At 40.3% G+C, this 17,965-nt stretch overlaps 1 protein-coding gene across 6 annotated transcripts in view; it reads right to left on the bottom strand.

The window, feature by feature from the left end:
- LOC129779725 (protein outspread) overlaps positions 1-17,639 on the bottom strand; it is a 325,696-nt gene extending 308,057 nt beyond the window's left edge. For 4 of the 6 annotated variants that reach the window (XM_055787364.1, XM_055787365.1, XM_055787366.1 and 1 more), the window contains exon 1: positions 15,876-17,638. In XM_055787364.1, coding sequence (XP_055643339.1) covers positions 15,876-15,995 — 120 coding nt within the window. In that variant the 5' untranslated portion in view covers positions 15,996-17,638. Of the gene's footprint in view, positions 1-15,875 lie in introns of all 6 variants that reach the window. The other 2 variants (XM_055787369.1, XM_055787370.1) reach the window with 1 other exon arrangement.
- Between the last annotated feature and the right edge of the window lie 326 nt (positions 17,640-17,965).

Genomic DNA, 17,965 nt, shown 5'->3' with positions numbered 1-17,965 from the left:
ATGAGGTTTCATGATGTAATGTATTTCATGTTTGATCTCTCAAAAGTAAAAAAAAAGTAATAGTTTTTTTAAAATAAAGTAATAGATTTTTGTCGCAAAGTTAAAAAATGAAATAAAGAAAATCAATATTCATATCGTTCAAATGCTGTCTCTGTGGAGGAAAATACGCGCTTCTCTTTTTCTATATGCACGGCTAAATTTACAACTGTTGGGTCTCGTTCAGGAATTGGGAAACCAACGATACGCCAGACAACAATGGAGCTGATGTATCGTTCTTCAATTCAATTCAGTTCGATTCAAGATTCAATCGAGGAGTATTCACAGCGCTATTCTAATTTAGAATCACATCAATATTACCACTTCCTTTATCCACGGACTCGCAAATGTATTAATTGCTCTTTGCTCAGCTGAGGCGAATACTGGTACTACTCAACGATTTTCAATTTCAATGTCTGCGTTGTTGATATTTGTGAATGACAGCATCAGTATTTATTCGTTGATATAATACATATTCGCCTACGCTTGCGATCGTGTCATTGGTAAAATCTCTAGTAAAACGCTTGGTACATATTTCATCTACCATGCAGGGCAATGAAGGTTTCGAATCACCGCGTGGACCATACACCATTACTGTGGTAACAATATCGAACAGTTATTAATTTTCCGTAATCCCATTGGTTTGAAACTCGATTGAATTTCACGATCACTCGATTTCGTTTAAATTCATAGTCCTAACCCTAACTTAACTTTTTTGTCTACAAAATTCCTTGTATTTCAATCAAAACTTTATACATGGAATAAAATCATCGTCAGACACAATTTTCGCTCAAGATTTATCCCCCAATTGCAGATAATGTGTTGCTATTCCACACCGAACGCATTTTTGGTATGTGGAATTAACTTTCATTAAAAAAACTTCGTGTTTATTCCTCCCGAATATCCCTTGCATATTACAGAAATGGAAAACGAAGCTCAATGTTGTATATGTTGAATTGTGTCGCAAGGTTGACACATTTGCACAACTCGATTGGACTTGAGTCGAACGGATTTCAGAATGCAAAATTGCAATCCGTTCGGATAATTTTGACTCTGACGCTGTTACAGCGTTGCTCATGATAGCGTTTCCCAAGTGAATGTATTCTTCCTCAAGCTACTCATGTTGATTAGGTCGTAGGAATCGTAGTCGACCGCTCGCTACCTTCGCGTACATGTCGACCAAGGATTGTTGATACAGCTCACGACATCATATAATGACATCATACGATACACATAAAATTCATCGAGCGCACTCCTTTATTTTATTTGTCTGATATAGCTTTTCATAAATATTATTTCAAAATGTGTTCAGATGTTCATTATGAATGTAGTGCCTGTGGCAGAATCACGTTGTCTAATGTTTGTGCAATATTAATCTTGTTCTTTCAGAATGGTCGGGCATTTTTCGTCAAAGATATTTCTTCTGACTTACATTCTGGTCACACACTGGCCACTCAGAATACATTCAAGGTGTGTTGTTTGGTATAGCAATCTCAACTAAGTGCTACTAAAAATGATGCAAGTATTTAAGCCAAGATTATTGGTTTCTCTTCGAATTACAATTTCTCGCGTCATTGTGCAGACAACCTGTATGATTTTAGTAACGCTTGCGCACTGAACCTAGACAAGTGCTCTCCAGCAGTTTTTTTTTCATCAGAATTGATGGCAATAACGTGATTGTCATTTTTCAAACCGAGCAACTGTGATTTGAAGTATTTCAATAATTCGTTGTGCTCAGTCAAAAATGCTTCCAGCTCGCCGGCGATACACCTGGCTTTAAACGAAGTGAGATTACTTGCAAATGTGTGGAAGAAAGATCGATTAGCGCCATCTGTCATTTAACAACATGAATAAATTCGTTCTGTTTGAAAAACGACCGACGGTTAAATTATTTGAATATTTTTTTGTACAAAACTACTAAAATCGCAATTAAAAATAAGGTATGAGGGTTGAAATTTGTGGTTATATGTATTGTTTCAAGCAAAATTTAAGAAAAAAAAATATTCAGATTTTTTTCTGCATCGGTATTAAATATTTAGTAATCGGTATCCTAGCGATATCGTATATAGTTTACAACCTATTCTCATGCTTATCAAGTTTTTTGTGCATAATTTCATCACAATCGGTCGAGCCGTTTCGGAAGAGTTCGGTAACAAACACCGTGACACGAGATTTATATATATATATATATATATATATATATATATATATATATATATATATATATATATATATATACATATAGATAGATAAAGTTTTAATATATAAGTAACTAGCTGACCCGGCAAACTTCGTCCCGCCAAAAATTTGTTTTTTGTTATCAATATCTTCAAACATTCACGTTTTCTAACTATGAGCAAGTCCACGGGTCTAATCGCAGAACTGTTCATTGATTGATCTTCTGTTTGACCCCGTTGAATTTTGCTTTCACCCTAAAATTGCTAGTATTTCTAACAAAACTCGTCATTATAATATCAGACTGTTTTCAGACACAATTCTCGTTCAAGATTTTTCAACCACTTGTAAATAACATGTTTCTCCGTTACATGGAATAAATGTTTTACACAGAAAATATGATAGAATAAAGACAGCCCTGAATCGGACAATTCCTTCCTCCAGTTCTGCTCTTTTCAACACATCCTGCGATCCTTTTTTTGGTATAGATAGAAGAAGATATAGGAGTGCGTTTCATCACATTAAAATCCATTCCCAGTTTCGAACAAAGATCAATTTCGCTAGTGCAAACATCAAATGGACTAACAGCACCAAATTTCGTTCCTTTGCTTGATTAATTCCCGAGTTATACAGAAATTTGTGGTTCATTTTTATGACAGCCCCCCCTTAGAAAGGGGGGGAGGGGTCTGGAAATATCATAAGAACCTTCCCCGACCCCAAAAACCCCTACATACCAATTCTCATGTCGATCGGTTCAGTAGTTTCCGAGTCCATAAGAATCAGACAGACAGACAGACAGACAGAAATCCATTTATATATATATATATATATATATAGATTAATTCATATTTCTTTTGTCGAGCATGTTAGTCAACAGTATGATTTTGAGGCTCTACCAGCTTCTTCGAAAAATGAACTATCTGAAGACAAGCATTATTCTGCAGAAGATTCTTTCTATTTTGTGGACAATCTTCTGCGTTTTGTGGGTGGAATCTTCTGCGTAGCTCATCGCATATGGCACTCGGTACCATACCGGATGGAATGTGGTTTGGGAACAGGAAAATGTTAACGCGCCGCGTTACGACGAATACCAATGACGCGAATGTGACCGCCGATTGTGGTCTTTGTCGCTAGATGCAGCCTAGCCTCAAAGTCATGTATACATTGGTTGCTGTTGTCCGCTGTTGTCATTTGAAAGAGGAAAAAAAAAGTATTCGGATTGGCTAAACTTTGGCGTGCCAGATATGGCGAGGGCAGAGAAAGTTTACATTCATGAGAATCGAGTTTGGGACGGTGTGTAAGAATTTTTACGATTTTCACTTCCATTCGGCACACATGAATGTAAAACAACCGACAGCCGCTGCTTGGAGGAGGAAATTCGTCGCGCTAGTTTTTTTTAGACAGGCCGGAAACGTTCGACGGAGAAAGTGTCTATGGGTTGCATGGAGCTAAAATTTTGTCCATTCACCATGCCAATGGACAAAATTTTAGCTGCTTTCGTGCAACCAAAATACCACGAGGTTTGTTTACCAGTGGTGTTCCGTAACCGAAGGGTGGCAACAAGTAAATTTGGATGTGACGTAAGATCGAACGAGTTAGTTAATGGTAGCGATGATATCTGTCGGATATTTAACTTTGAATATTTCGAGTATATTTTGTTTTCTACCAAAGCGAGTTATGTAATACATTTTCGAAAAGGTTATTATTGTTGACATGATATTGCTTTACATACTATATCATTGACTTATCTTTATTTATATTATTGTATATGATCAATGAATCATGAAAACCTCAATATGCTCAAATTTTAGAAAACACTATTGGATTCAGCGAACTTTATTTCGCCCAAAATTGGTTTTTTGATATGAATATTTCAAACATTCACGTTTCTTCACTAAGCGATCGTCTTGGTTTCGATCCCAGAACTATTAATTGATTGATCTTCTAGTTAGCCATTCTCAAGGCTAGAAGCGAATGAACATTTGCGATGGCGAATATTCAGTCCCGTGATAGTACTAACTGGTCCTGGTTTAACTGGCCTGCTTTTTTCACTGGGCGAACGTTAACTGGTCCTTGGACAAGTTAAAATGCAGAATTTGGTAAACAATCGACGCCATATTAAAATAGAAGATTTGTTATGAGGGGAAATTTGAAATGTAATGAAAATTGACATTATTTTCGCATGACAAAAACATTGATTAAATTACAGAAAAATAATTTCATCAAATTATATTTCATACCTGTTGTTGCACTCAATGCGGAACTTCCATTGGAAACCTTTTGTTTATCCAATTTCATGATCAACGCGAATCAAACAATTCATTGAAGTTCCCCTCGATTATTTGACGTTTTACATGCCGGAACAGTTAAAACGCGAATGTCGATAACTGGTCTTCCCTTTTCGCCCAGTTAGCGAATTTATACTGTACATATTAACACTTTGCCGTCCGGCGACACCACAATGGTTACGTACGCATAGTATCGCTCGGTTGCTGGCGACAGCGCCTCAGTATTGTTTGGATTCTGTTGGTGTTTTGTTTAGGTAACAATAACTTACACACTTACACTCATAACAAGATTTATGTTTCTACAAGTAGGGGAGGTAGGGGGAATACGACATGTTAAGAAGGACTTCAACTATATCTTTCGTAGCTAATGTTTTCCCAAACTTTAATGCAATTTAATATACTGTTTTCCGAATTATTCGGCCAAATGTTTTACAAAGAAGTGTTTTTCAATGGTTTTGACTGATCTGAAACAGACCGAAAAGCAGAACATTTTTTGCGATAATTACCCGCTTGGACATATTGTAGAGGAATATGGACAGGTTTGTAATATATACGTTTGTATATCTCCGAAATTTTATGAAAGTATGGAAACAGGGTTGAGAGCTAATGAGAACTAACGATAAGATTAGGAATACTTAACAATTTATAATTTCCCGAAAATGTCAAGAACTGCCAGCGACATGCCAAGAAATCCGGATTAGAGCCGCCGGCGCCAAGCGAATAAGTTTTCACGAAACGGGCGAATGGCTAAGTGTTAAGTAGGTAAAAGTAAATTTCTATTCAAAGTATTTTTTCAAAAGCGTATTTATTCTATGAGGTAGCCCCTTGGCTATGTTGTTAGCGTGACGATTACCCAGATGAAGGCTTCGGGTTCGATTCCCGTTCTAATCAGAAAATCTATCGTCAAAGACGGTTTGTTTGGCTTGCACTGGTTCAGGGGGAACTGTCTTGGATGTGTTGGACGGGCTTTACATACAATCTTCTGCATTTTGAAGTGTCGTTCAAGCAACATTTCGAACATGTAAAATCACCGTTCGACATTTCTCGTTTTCAATACGTATAACGTAATACGTATAATATAATTTCCTTACTTTTTGATGTATCTTGTTTCTTTGAGTCGTTTAGAAATAACTTGATGAGGTACTCCCAATGATGCATACTGCATAGTATGTTTGTTTAACACGATTCCTGATCGAGTAATGTTACTCTGACTGTGCAAAGTGTCAAGAATAAAGTTGGATGTTCAGCGATAATGAGAAAGCGTTCTACGACCACATTAGCGACGAGAAGCCCGACTACAGCGAAGGTTTGTTAGATATTAGCGATGTGATGAACTTCTGGGCTGGTATTTGGGAGACCGCAGAACAACATCGCGACGGGCAAATGTGGTTAGGATAGAAAAAGGAGAGTTGTGGTGAAATTGGAAAGATGTCAGCGGAGAGAACAATGTCCGCGAAGCCAAAGCGGTACCTGAGGAACTGGGCAGCACCGGGCCCCGATGGGAACTTCTGGCAGAAGAAGCTGACTGTCGCACATCCAAAACTAACTGAGTGCTTCAACAAGGTGCTACGTGAGCCACAACTTTCTTGAATTCGCCACCCGTTGCGTCACCTTACGCCTCCCAAAAGACAGTAACACATTGAACCCATCAAAGTACAGACCGATAACGCGCCTATCGAGTCTGTACAAAATATTGAGCAGCATCATAACTCAATCTCCTCAAAAATTCATTTGTGGATATATCAAAATCAAACGCGGATTCGACGGATGTAAACATACGAACTATTGCGCTCATGGGTTGGTTGTATCCGTACCGAGTACGAAGGAAGCTCGGTTGCATCAGGGACCGTTGTCTCAGCATTCTAATTGACGCGCGAACGTTCAGCAGCGACAGGAGATGAGGGCAATCAACTTCACTGACTAGCAGTTTGCAAACAAAAGTAGCCTGTTGTATCTTGCGCCTCCGCTCGAGCGTTTAAAGACCAAACAGTTGGCATATATCTGGATACGATGGAAGGTTCAGAGGATCGCGTCATGGTAGATTTCGCAAGGCCATACGTATGAACCTTTTTTGACGTAGGACTACGTCTAACCGGAAGATATAGGGGGTGAAATGGAAATCTAGGCACTGAACAAGTAGGAAAAAATGCAAGATTTGAAACGCTTATAACTCGAGCATTTCTCAATAGATCGCAAAGGTTTTTGCATCAATTGATAGGAAATATATCTACGCATCTATCATAACGAATAACATTTAATTTTTCTTGAGATAAATAATTGAATAATTGTGAAATATCAAGCATTGTCAAAATGCACTATGTGCCCATTTTTGATTGGTCCATTTTGTGCTATTCAAATCGTACCGACCAAAACGGGCAACCAGAGCAGCAGCGAAATAGAATGAAGCACGATTGGAAAGGAAAAAGAAAAAAATGAACGAAACATTGGTCGCAGTCTCACACATGCGTAATTCTCGAGCCAACCAGTCAGCTTAAAAATCCCCGCTCCGGTGCCGTAACGATCATTTTCATTCAAACCGTACACCACATCGGTTCGCATCACAACACATCAACAAACCAACCCAAGCAGCCATGTCTGGACATGGTAAAGGAGGAAAAGTGAAGGGAAAGGCAAAATCCCGCTCGAACCGTGTTGATCTGGAGTTCCCCGCAAGGGTAGCTAGGCCGAGCGCGTTAGTACCAGTGCACCAGTCCACCTAGCCGGCGTTATATAGTTTCGGCCGCCGAAGTGATCGAGTTGGCTGGCAAAGCTGCTCGCGACCCGCATTCGGAACAGAACACATTCGGTTCGGTGGACAGCAAGACAACAGGCAGTTGCAGCGAGTGGCGAGTGGCAAACGCAATCGCAAAACGGCATCAGGTAGCAGAAGAAAAAAGTTTGTTCTTTATACAAACTGCTTTGGTGGCAAATCCAGAACAAGGCGGCATCGAGGGCGTTCGAAATGGTTTTTTTTCAAAACCACGAGTACTAAGTTTTCTAAATTGGAACCATTCCATAAAACAAGGCGCTTTTCAGGGCCATTAAACCTTCCAAAAAAGAGTTTAGGAAATACAGTTCAATGCTTTCTAAAACAATATCCAAAATCATAATAAAACACAAATTGATTTTTTTATAATTTGTTTGCCAGGATATGATGAGTATGTGAATTTGGCAGTTGTTCTGAGCTTATTGATTTTCACCAATTCTTAAATTGCTTCTAGATTGAAAGTACAGTAATTTACACTTATCTCGACATTTAGCTAATTGGACGGACCTGTAATGCGACATATTTAGTTGGACATTTTTGTAAACATAGAGTTCGAGGTCCAAATTATGACCCCACATTGAAAGTCGACACTGTACCACTATCATCGCAAATGTTCAATTACAGGTTAAAATTACCTCCAATCCGACACTGAGTGGTGGTAATACGACGTGCCATTGAATGTAATTTATTGTACAATATGTCACGAGCTGGATGGGAAGAAATTTTCCAACTGTGAAAGCTATGGCGAGTGGCAATCGCAATCGCTAAACAGGAAGGTTTAACCGAACAAGATGGGAATATCGAGTGATAACAAAAACACAACACCCAAGGTTCTTTTCAGAACCATCAACATATTCATAAAGAGTAAACAGTAAACTAATCCATTTTTCAGGTAGATAGGTAGGTATTCACGTAGGAGAAGAAAATAAAACAATATATTTAAAATATATATTTAACAAAAGCTGTCCCCTTTGTATAGTCCTACGTCACTCCGGTTATGTCCCCGACATTACCCACCCGTCTTTTGGACTCTCTCGATTCTTAAATTCCACGTTACATCGTTCGGTGAAGCATTTTCTAGAGTTGGTCGTACGATAGAGCAATATAACACCTTCATGCAGTGTGGGTCCGTGAAATCATTGGTAATTTTAGAGATGAAACCAAGTTGACGATTCGCCTTCGAGATCATCGATGCATAATACGAGTTGAAAGAAAGGTTTGAGTCCAAAATAACACCAAGATCCGTCACCTGATTGATTCTGTTAAGAATCGTATTGTCGATGTGGTAATTGAAAATAATCGGATCCAAAGAGCGATGGAAGGTCATAGCATGACATTTCGCGATGCTGATGACAAGTTTATTCTTGCGACACCAGTGAACAAACGTATTCAGCAGATTTTGTAGATGACGACAATCTTCGACGCAGCTCACCACAACGTAAATTTTTAAGTCGTCGGCATATACTAATTTACATCTATAACCAAGTGAAGACGCAGCATCATTGAAGAATATGACGAACAGTAGCGGTCCCAGGTTGCTTCCTTGTGGGACACCGGTCGTGTTAGTGAATGGTGATGAAATGCATTTTCCGTGCCTTTTCCGAGCAGCGTCCTGTCAATTAAGTATGATGAAAGCCATGATATCAGTCTGTTAGAGGCTTCCAATCGGGCTAGTTTGCAAAGTAGAATTTTGTGATCTAATAATTCGAAAGCCGCTTTTAGGTACATGTAAATAACATCAACCTGGGCTTTTCTTTCCATCGCCGCCAAGCAGGTGGTAGTCAAATCCAGCAAGTTGGTAGTTACGAACCTACTAGGGATGAATCCATGTTGATCGGACGAAGTATGAGTCTTCGTGGCTCTCAGATTTTTTTCGCTGACTATAATTTCGAAAAGTTTTGATGCTGCAGAGAGGCTAGTTATCCCACGATAGTTTTTTACATCACGCCGGTCGCCACTTTTGTGCACAGGAAACATATAAGACATTTTCCAACACATTGGGAACTCTCCTCGCTCGAAAGAGCGGTTGAAAATGAAGGCTAGTGGTTCGGCTATTGCTCTTGCACAATGACGGAAAACAACAGCGAGTATGCCATCTGGACCAGGGACATAAGAACTCTTCAGCTTTTTGGACGCATCAATAATTATTGCGGGCGATACTTCAAACGTGTCAATAGCTACTGCATCTAGCGGAACATTTAACGCGCAAAACTGACCTAGAAAATCTTCAGAGGAGAATGAGGAAAGCATTCAGAGAGGCCGGAATGTACCATCCTCAATCGACACTGGAGAGAGTATCACTATCACGCAAACAAGGGAACCGTCGCATTTCTGCACTATGTGTTGCCCAGGTACGACAACTGCGCGAGTACTTCGCAGAACGAGCTGTGCACTTGACTCATGCGGAGTGCCAACTCAACTGCAATCTGCAGACAGTGGAGGAGAAGATTGCAGCTTGGAAGCAGAATGCATTGCATCTAATCTGTTGCTAACACGTGGCGAGTTCTCTTCAGTAGTAGACATGATAGCCATTCAGGACAGGATAATGCCGACGAGAAACTGCAGACGGTACATCTGACATCAAGACGTTGATGACATTTGTCGCATGTGTCATCAACCAGATGAAAATATAGAGCACATTACGGGAGGCTGTCCCATTTTGGCCAACGCAGCCTACACCGAGCGCCACAACTACGTGACAAGCATTGTTCATCGACAACTGGCGCTCCCATGTGGTGTACTGGAAGACAACGTACCCAACTACCGGTACCTACCTGTACCTGTCCCGGGAAATGACCGTTTCGAGCTGTACTGAGTTCACACTGCTCTGACCGACCTCTCGATCCACCACAACCGTCCATATATAATGGTTTACGACAAGAGCGACCGAAAAGCCACCCATCATCGATGTCGCTATTCCGTTGAACCGAAATCTGGGGTAGACCCACGGTCGCAAAGTTTGTAAGTACCGACCATTGGCCGTGGAACTAAAGGAACTGTGGCGGCTAGGGTAGGTCCCACGAATTGTTCCAGTCGTTCTCTCTGGAACTGGAATTGTCGCGAAGACTCTTCTGGAAGCGCTGAAGGGGTTGAACATGGAGAAGGAATTGGCTGGCATTCAAAAGTCGGCCATCCTTAGCACCCGCGCGATTGTCCGACAATTCCTCGGACAGGACTAAAACAGCACGAGAATGCAGCTACGTGGATTCCGCAGAGCCTAGTCCCCCTTTGGTATGCAGAAGCCCAGGGGCGGGTGAATATTCTGGCTGGGTTCGTCTAGTCAAGAAGTGTGACAACTTTGCAAAAAAAGGCGGAAGTTCGCCATACAATCTTAGGACGAGACTTATTTGCTAACTACAGGTTTGTTGCTTTCTCCGGCGCGGCTACCAACTCGAGCTACCAGGGTCCACTTAAGCACCTCCAAGCTGGGGTGATCGATAGTGCAAGATCGTTCGTCCAGTACACGATCTCCAGAAGAAAGAATGTCCTCTTCATTAGAGTTTTAACAAGGAATCACCTACCTGTGACTATGATGCACCAACTTTTAATCTCCACATTTAGGAGAATGTGCAACTACACTCTGTCCAACTTCTATAAGACCAGGTGATGATCTTACTGCTTTGTGACATTGCAAACAAACAATGCTTCAACTTGTATTCTAGTGTATTGGTATTGGTGACTACCAGATACTGCATGATTTTCATACGTATGAGTGCAAGCGCTGAGCGTAAACCAAAATTTTGGTTTTTTCAAGTGTCAAGTTTCTTTAAGACCGGTTACATTTTTCCGTTGTTTTTGTTGTTTTGATCAATAAATCTGGTGCTCACGGAGAGAAAAGAAAGACAATTCGATGCATTTCACCAAGAATATGTTGGTATCAGAGAAATTTCTCGTCGGATTGGACGATCCCATCAAGTAGTGCTCAATTATTTGACGAATCCTCAAGGATACGGCAAGGAGAGAGCTCCACGTAAATCGAAGCTCTCTGACCAGGATAAACGGGAAATAGCTAGAACAGCTTCGAATAGCTCAAAATCGCTTTTGCAAAGCAATATTTCAATTTAAATGTTACAAATCTCCTCATCTTACACCATCTCACATCGGAAGATATCTGAGTTTTGCCAAAGCTCACATGAACCGACAGTGGGACATGGTATGTTGCGACAAAGAATGTTTCCAAAAGAATACATTTTGCTATATACCATAACGAAAAGTTCTTCAATGTATAGGTTATCTTCACTGACGAAAAAAGTTCAATTAGGATGGTCCTGATGGTTTCAACGGGTACTGGCGTGATTTACGGAAGAAGGAACAGTATTTTTCAACCAGGAATTTTGGTGGAGGCTCGTGCATGGTTTGGGTGAGATTCTGTGCAACCAGAAAGCTCAAAATAGCTTCCACATCATTTAAGGATTATATACATGTTCTGTAATCCTCTCGCCTACCGATTTTGCGTGGATATCGTCACAAAAAATCACATTCCAGCTACTATTCATACCAGCAAGGAAACTAAGCAATGAATTAAGGACCGAAAACATTTTTTTTTTGACTGGCCGGCTCGCTCTCCAGACTTGAATCCTGTTGATAATTCTAGGGGATCCTTGTACGCATAATCTACACTAACGGAAAACGGTACACAACCATTAAAGTGCTCGAGGTCGCAATTTCGATAACATGGAAAAATATCGAGAAATTCGTTCGGCAGAATTTGAAAAATAGTATTCCAACACGAATTTTCTAGGTTTTTAGCCGAAATGGCAAGGTTGACAATTATTGACATTTAAATCAGCCGATAGTTTTGAATTTCTAATTGATAATACTTATGAATTTTGAAATGGTCTTATAGAAAATTGACAGCTGAAATTATCATATTTAAGCACAATAAATAAACAAACAACTCTTTTGAACGAAATTTACATTAAATATACTTTATTTTAAGCAATGAACAATGTATGAATTTATCTTGTTGAAACTGTTTGTGTTGCAACGAAATAGAATCAGGGTGGTCTTATAGAAGTTGAACAGAGTGTAGATTCTAGTCAAGTGTCTTAAACAAACCAACAAAGCTTGAAATGTGTATTTCAATTGAGGGGCTCAAAGTTAACGGGATGTAAGTGACATCATCGATTTCTCTACATCGATTCTCTCTCTTTTGGTCATAACTTAGCTGCAAACACATTCCCAGCTGTATTTGACAACTAGGAAGATAGGCCAGAGTCTCGTCTATCGGGTCCTATAGCAAACTCAAATTGGAACGTTTTTGCAGTTGAGTTATTAACTAAACGAAAAGTTGATGAAGAGAAATCGATCAAGTCACTCACACATCCTTCCTTCTGAGCGCCTCAATTAAATTTATTAACTTCCTATCCTGAAACTCTCACTATTTTGTTTCTTGACCCGAGCAAAAGTTTTTAACCGTCAGGTTTGCGTTTGTTTTGTTGAAAAATAAATTAAATTGCTACGGGAAGAATTGTATACAGAGTAACTCCGATATAACGTACATTTTTCTTTCAAAATTGTACGTTGTATCGAATTGTACGTTATATTGAAGCATAATAAAGAACTCAGAAACCTCAGGGAACGTTTATGACAAGGTAACCTGGACTCGAAGTGCACCCGTGGCCGAGTGGTTAGCGTCTCACATTATCATGCCGGGTGTTCGGGTTCGATTCCCGTTCTGGCCGGGGGATTTTTCGTCGAAGAAATTTCCTTCGACTTGCACTGTGGTCATGCGTATTCAAGAGCTTGCCCCTCGGAATACATTCAAGGCGTGTTATTTGGCTTAAGAAATCTCAACTAAGTATTAATAAATGACGCTAGTTAATGCATACGTTGAGACGGCAAAAGTTCCACAAGGGAACGTTAACGCCATTCAAGAAGAAGAAGAACCTGGACTCGAAGTGTGTAGGGCACGATTCACTTATACACTCTCAACTATGACATCTTAGCTTTGACGAAAAGCAGCGATCGCAAAGCAATTCATAACAAGTGTTTTTTTTGTTGTTGCAAATATTACGTGTTTCGCTATTTGTTTTGAAAATACGTCAATAATACGTGAAATAGAGAAGTTAGTGAACCATTAACGTTAAAGACTCTTCGGAATTAGTACCCTGAATGTGTTGTTTCTGTGCAGCTTTTTGAAACTGGTCTTTATACGGCGGCTCGACTGTGAAGGAACATATTTATATAATACTAGCTGACCCGGTAAACTTCGTCCCGCCCAAAATTTGTGTTTTGTTATCAATACCTTCAAACATTCACGTTTTCTTATTATGATCAAGTTCATGGGTCCAATCGCAGAACACACCCCCCACCCCCACCCCCTAAGAAAGGGGGAGGAGTATCTAATCACCGTAAAAACATTTATTGCGCCCTAAAACCTCTACATGCCAAATTTGGTTTCATTTGCTTGATAAATTCTCGAGTTATGCAGAAATTTGTGTTTCATGTGTTTCATTTGTGTGGCAGCAGCCCCCCTCTTAGAGAGAGGGGGGTGGAAAGTCTAACCACCATAGAAACATTAATTGCACCCTGAAGCCTCAATATGCCTAATTTGGTTTCATTTGCTTGAATAATTCTCGAATAATGCAGATATTTGTGTTTCATTTGTATGGCAGCCCCCCCTTAGAGAGAGGGGTGGAGAGTCTAACCACCATAGAATCATTTATTGCACCCTTAAACCTTCAGATGCCAAATTTGATTTCATTTGCTTGATTAATTCTCGAATAATGCAGAAATTGGTGTTTCATTTGCATGGCCAACTCCCCCCACCCTTAGAGAGGGGGGTGGAGAGTCTAATCACCGTAAAAACATTTATTGCACCCTAAAACCTCAATATGCCTAATTTGGTTTCATTTTCTTGAATAATTCTCGAGTAATGCAGAAATTTGTGTTTCATTTGTATGGCACCCCCCCCCCTTAGAGAGGAGGGTGGAATATCGAACCACCATAGAATCATTTATTGCACCCTAAAACTTCAATATGCCTAATTTGGTTTCATTATCTTGATTAATTCTCGAGTAATGCAGAAATTTGTATTTCATTTGTATGGCACCCACCTCCCCCACCCCCTTAGAGAGGAGGGTGGAATATCGAACCACCATAGAATCATGTATTGCACCCTAAAACTTCAATATGCCTAATTTGGTTTCATTTTCTTGAATAATTTTCGAGTAATGCAGAAATTTGTGTTTCATTTGTATGGCACCTCCCCCCCCCCCCCCTTAGAGAGGAGGGTGGAATATCGAACCACCATAGAATCATGTATTGCACCCTAAAACTTCAATATGCCTAATTTGGTTTCATTTTCTTGAATAATTTTCGAGTAATGCAGAAATTTGTGTTTCATTTGTATGACAGGCACCAAACCACCCCCCTAACCCCCACCCCCCTTAGAGAGGGGGTGGAGTGTCTTACCACCATAGAATTATTTATTGCACCCTAAAATCTCCATATGCCAAAAAAATTGACATCAAGCAAGACTTGAATCCAGTAAAAACATCCGTAGCATCCGCAGAATCGGCGAAGAGCTACAGAGAGCTTCAGGAAGCTAAAATCCGAATTACCGAACCACAATTTACCCTATGTTTTGATTAGGTTTCAAATCTAAATAGATTATCTTTACGCTGCAATGAATAATTATATACATTAAGCTAAAATACAATAGATATAAACTTATTTAGATAAATTTATTATACCGCTCTATGATACTTGCAAAGCTACACGTCACAGGCTCACTACTATGGATGCACTAGTCAGTCCAGACTACCTTTCCATATACGTACCCTGCAGAAACCAAGCTTATATTACTTCATTGTGTTGCTGTTATGGTAAAGTTAATACATTAATTCAACTAGAAAACAAAGCCAACCTTTCTCTTGATGTTTCACTCCGTACTGTTCATTAAAGTTGGACTCATTTAGAATCCGGAATCACAAAACAGTTGTAATTTGGAATTGGTTAAAGGTACAAAATAAGCTTTAGTATCAAAATACAAATAGTTTATCGTTTTTTCAGAAAAAAAATATTCAAAAAAATATTAGTTTGCACTTCGAAAATGTGTACGTTATATCGAGGTAAAATATACTTTACAACGAGGGCACGTTATATCGAAGTTCCTCTGTATATAGAAATCGGGTATGATAATCTTATGAATGTTTATGGACAATCGATCAACCAACACCGGGAGATGTTCGCTTGGCAGTGTAGTATTTCTATGTTTTTCCTCCTGGAAACATTCATTTGATCCACAAAAAAAATTGCGCTCTTCGTTTCGGAGTTATAGCTTTTTCAAAAAATCGAGCGCTGTAGGGTTAGACAACAAGCCATCCTCTCCAGGGAATTACATAAAAAAACTAAACTGCCAAGAAACCCGAACAAACCATGCTTGGAATGTGCACACGTTATGACTAATAATTCAATGTGTCACCAATACGTGTGTGGGTTCATTTACCTAAGCCACAGAGAGTCGCACGGCTGTCCCAGGCCGGCGATATACCCTATCCCATAAATGCCCTCCCGCAACGGTCTGAGAATTGCTAAAGTTCTCGGCGTGTGCGGATAAAAATATCCGAATCAGTAAACAGCGACGACGAAGAGCAAAAACTTACCCGATTGCATTCCAGTGCAGCCGCGGTGTGTTCCTCGCGCTGGCGAAAACAGTGTGTACATTTGCTCTTGTTAAAGATGTTTGGTGAAAATTTACGACACTCCGCGTTTCGGCTACCCATCGTGGCGATTCTTTTTCACTTCAGGGCTCGAACGAATGCTCACTCAGAATGCACGAAAAGAATCAGAGATATATTCCCTTCCGTGCGCCTTTCCGCAACTTGGAATCTTCAACGGGAACAAACCCGCTAGCTTATTTAAATCTCACTTAAACGAACTTCGACGAAAGTAACATTTTTCGACATTTCCAAAGGTCGTCGTCTAATTCGACGAGAACACATATTTTCAATCACGTAACACGATTCAGACAAGATATAGAGGGAAACAAATAAAGTTAATCCCCGTTTCTTCGAGCTTCCACTGTCGCACTGCCCTTCTATGTTTCTTTTTTTCTTTTTTCAACTTGTTTTCTTCGAAATCGATCGATAATGTGAAATCTTACTAATGTTACACTTCAAACACCTGTACCAACAACTTTTTCTTCAGCGTTTCGCACTTATATTCATGTATATATTCATACGGTATTCGTTCTTCATGCTTATTTCTATGCAATCAGCATACAATTACATTTACTTCTCACCCTTGTGATTGAAAAACTGCAGCATAAAACCATCTCTAAGCAAGTTTATTCCATTCACTTGTTATTACGTTTCGCACTCCTCCTCCTCCCTCATCCTCCTCCTTGCAATCAGGAATCCCTCCTTCCACTTCGCTTCCTACGACAGACACTCACGGATCACTGTTATACAGAAATTCATTATTTACCTATATTTCTACTGGCTCTACACACAACCACACCTCAAGGCCCCCCGAAAGGACCGTAAGGGCAGCCAGCAGCAGACACACCACTTGACAGCTTTCTAATAAATATTAGCTGTCAAAACCGTATAAAACCTCGATCCGCCATCGGACAGCTTTAGCCACATCATTAATTCATTAGAAATCGCTCACGCACCTCTCCTGGCCAGTGCAAATGAACTGGGCGATGTTATCTGGTTTTTCACCTTCCTTCCACTTCCACTTGGATATAAATTTTTTTCACCAATCACACTCCCCAGCCTTTCGCCAATCGCGAGCGCACTTAGCCAACAACTTACAACACACATACGCAACTCTCCACGAGCACAAACGCGCAGACACAACACAACAGCCTCCGAAATGTGAGCAGCAGCAGCCGCAGCACCCTTGCGCAGAACGCAACCTGAACCTGCCGCGCGCTTTGCGCTGACACGAAGAAAAAAACGCTTGCGTGTGAATATGCTAATTTTCTCTGACGTTTGCACACCACCGAAATCAACTATCCACAAAGTTCGCGGTTCAGCGAAAAAGAGTCACCACCAGATTATTATCCTCTTCTGGTTGGATATTCCCGGCTATTCGTTCCTTCGTTTAACTTCATTTTTGAGAAGTATGTGAATCAGCACTATTTCAACGTCACATTTTTTTTAGCACTTCGCCCACTCCATAATCATACACAACTGAAATCTAGTTTCATGCTTTGGACAACAGTATCATGTTCTTTGCTCCCCATGTCCAAACGATCCGATATACAGGCAATTTACGTTATTTATCAAGACAAATTTAAGGCTACACAAAAAAAAACAGTCAACCCTTCCGAACACGCAATGCAAATAACACGCTCCCGACAGTGACGAGTGTTTACAAGATCACCGATGTATCACAACTAACGTAAGCTCACCCGTTCGCCACGGAACATGCTCCAAGGGAACCTCGAATGGCGATCGTACGCAAACATGCTCAAACGAAGTGCTCGCCGCTCTTGGGAGTTTTGCACAATCTGTGCTCTCCATCCGCACAGTTTGCTCAATTCAACACACGTAACAACGGGGAATACGCGGCGCTGATGATGACGACGACGACGGCGCGATTCGAAGCAAATGGTGATAAAAACACAACGCGCGCAAGTGTATGCGGGATCAATACTACGAATCATTCAAACAAGCGAGAGAAGCGAGGATCTAAACATGCATGTGCATTTCGCTGCAGAGACAGATGCGTGTAGCATTAGAGA

Source organism: Toxorhynchites rutilus, chromosome 3 (assembly GCF_029784135.1).
Source record: "Toxorhynchites rutilus septentrionalis strain SRP chromosome 3, ASM2978413v1, whole genome shotgun sequence".
NCBI lineage: Eukaryota > Metazoa > Arthropoda > Insecta > Diptera > Culicidae > Toxorhynchites > Toxorhynchites rutilus.
Note: the sequence above shows the minus strand (reverse complement) of the source record. Positions and strands in the feature narration are given on the sequence as shown.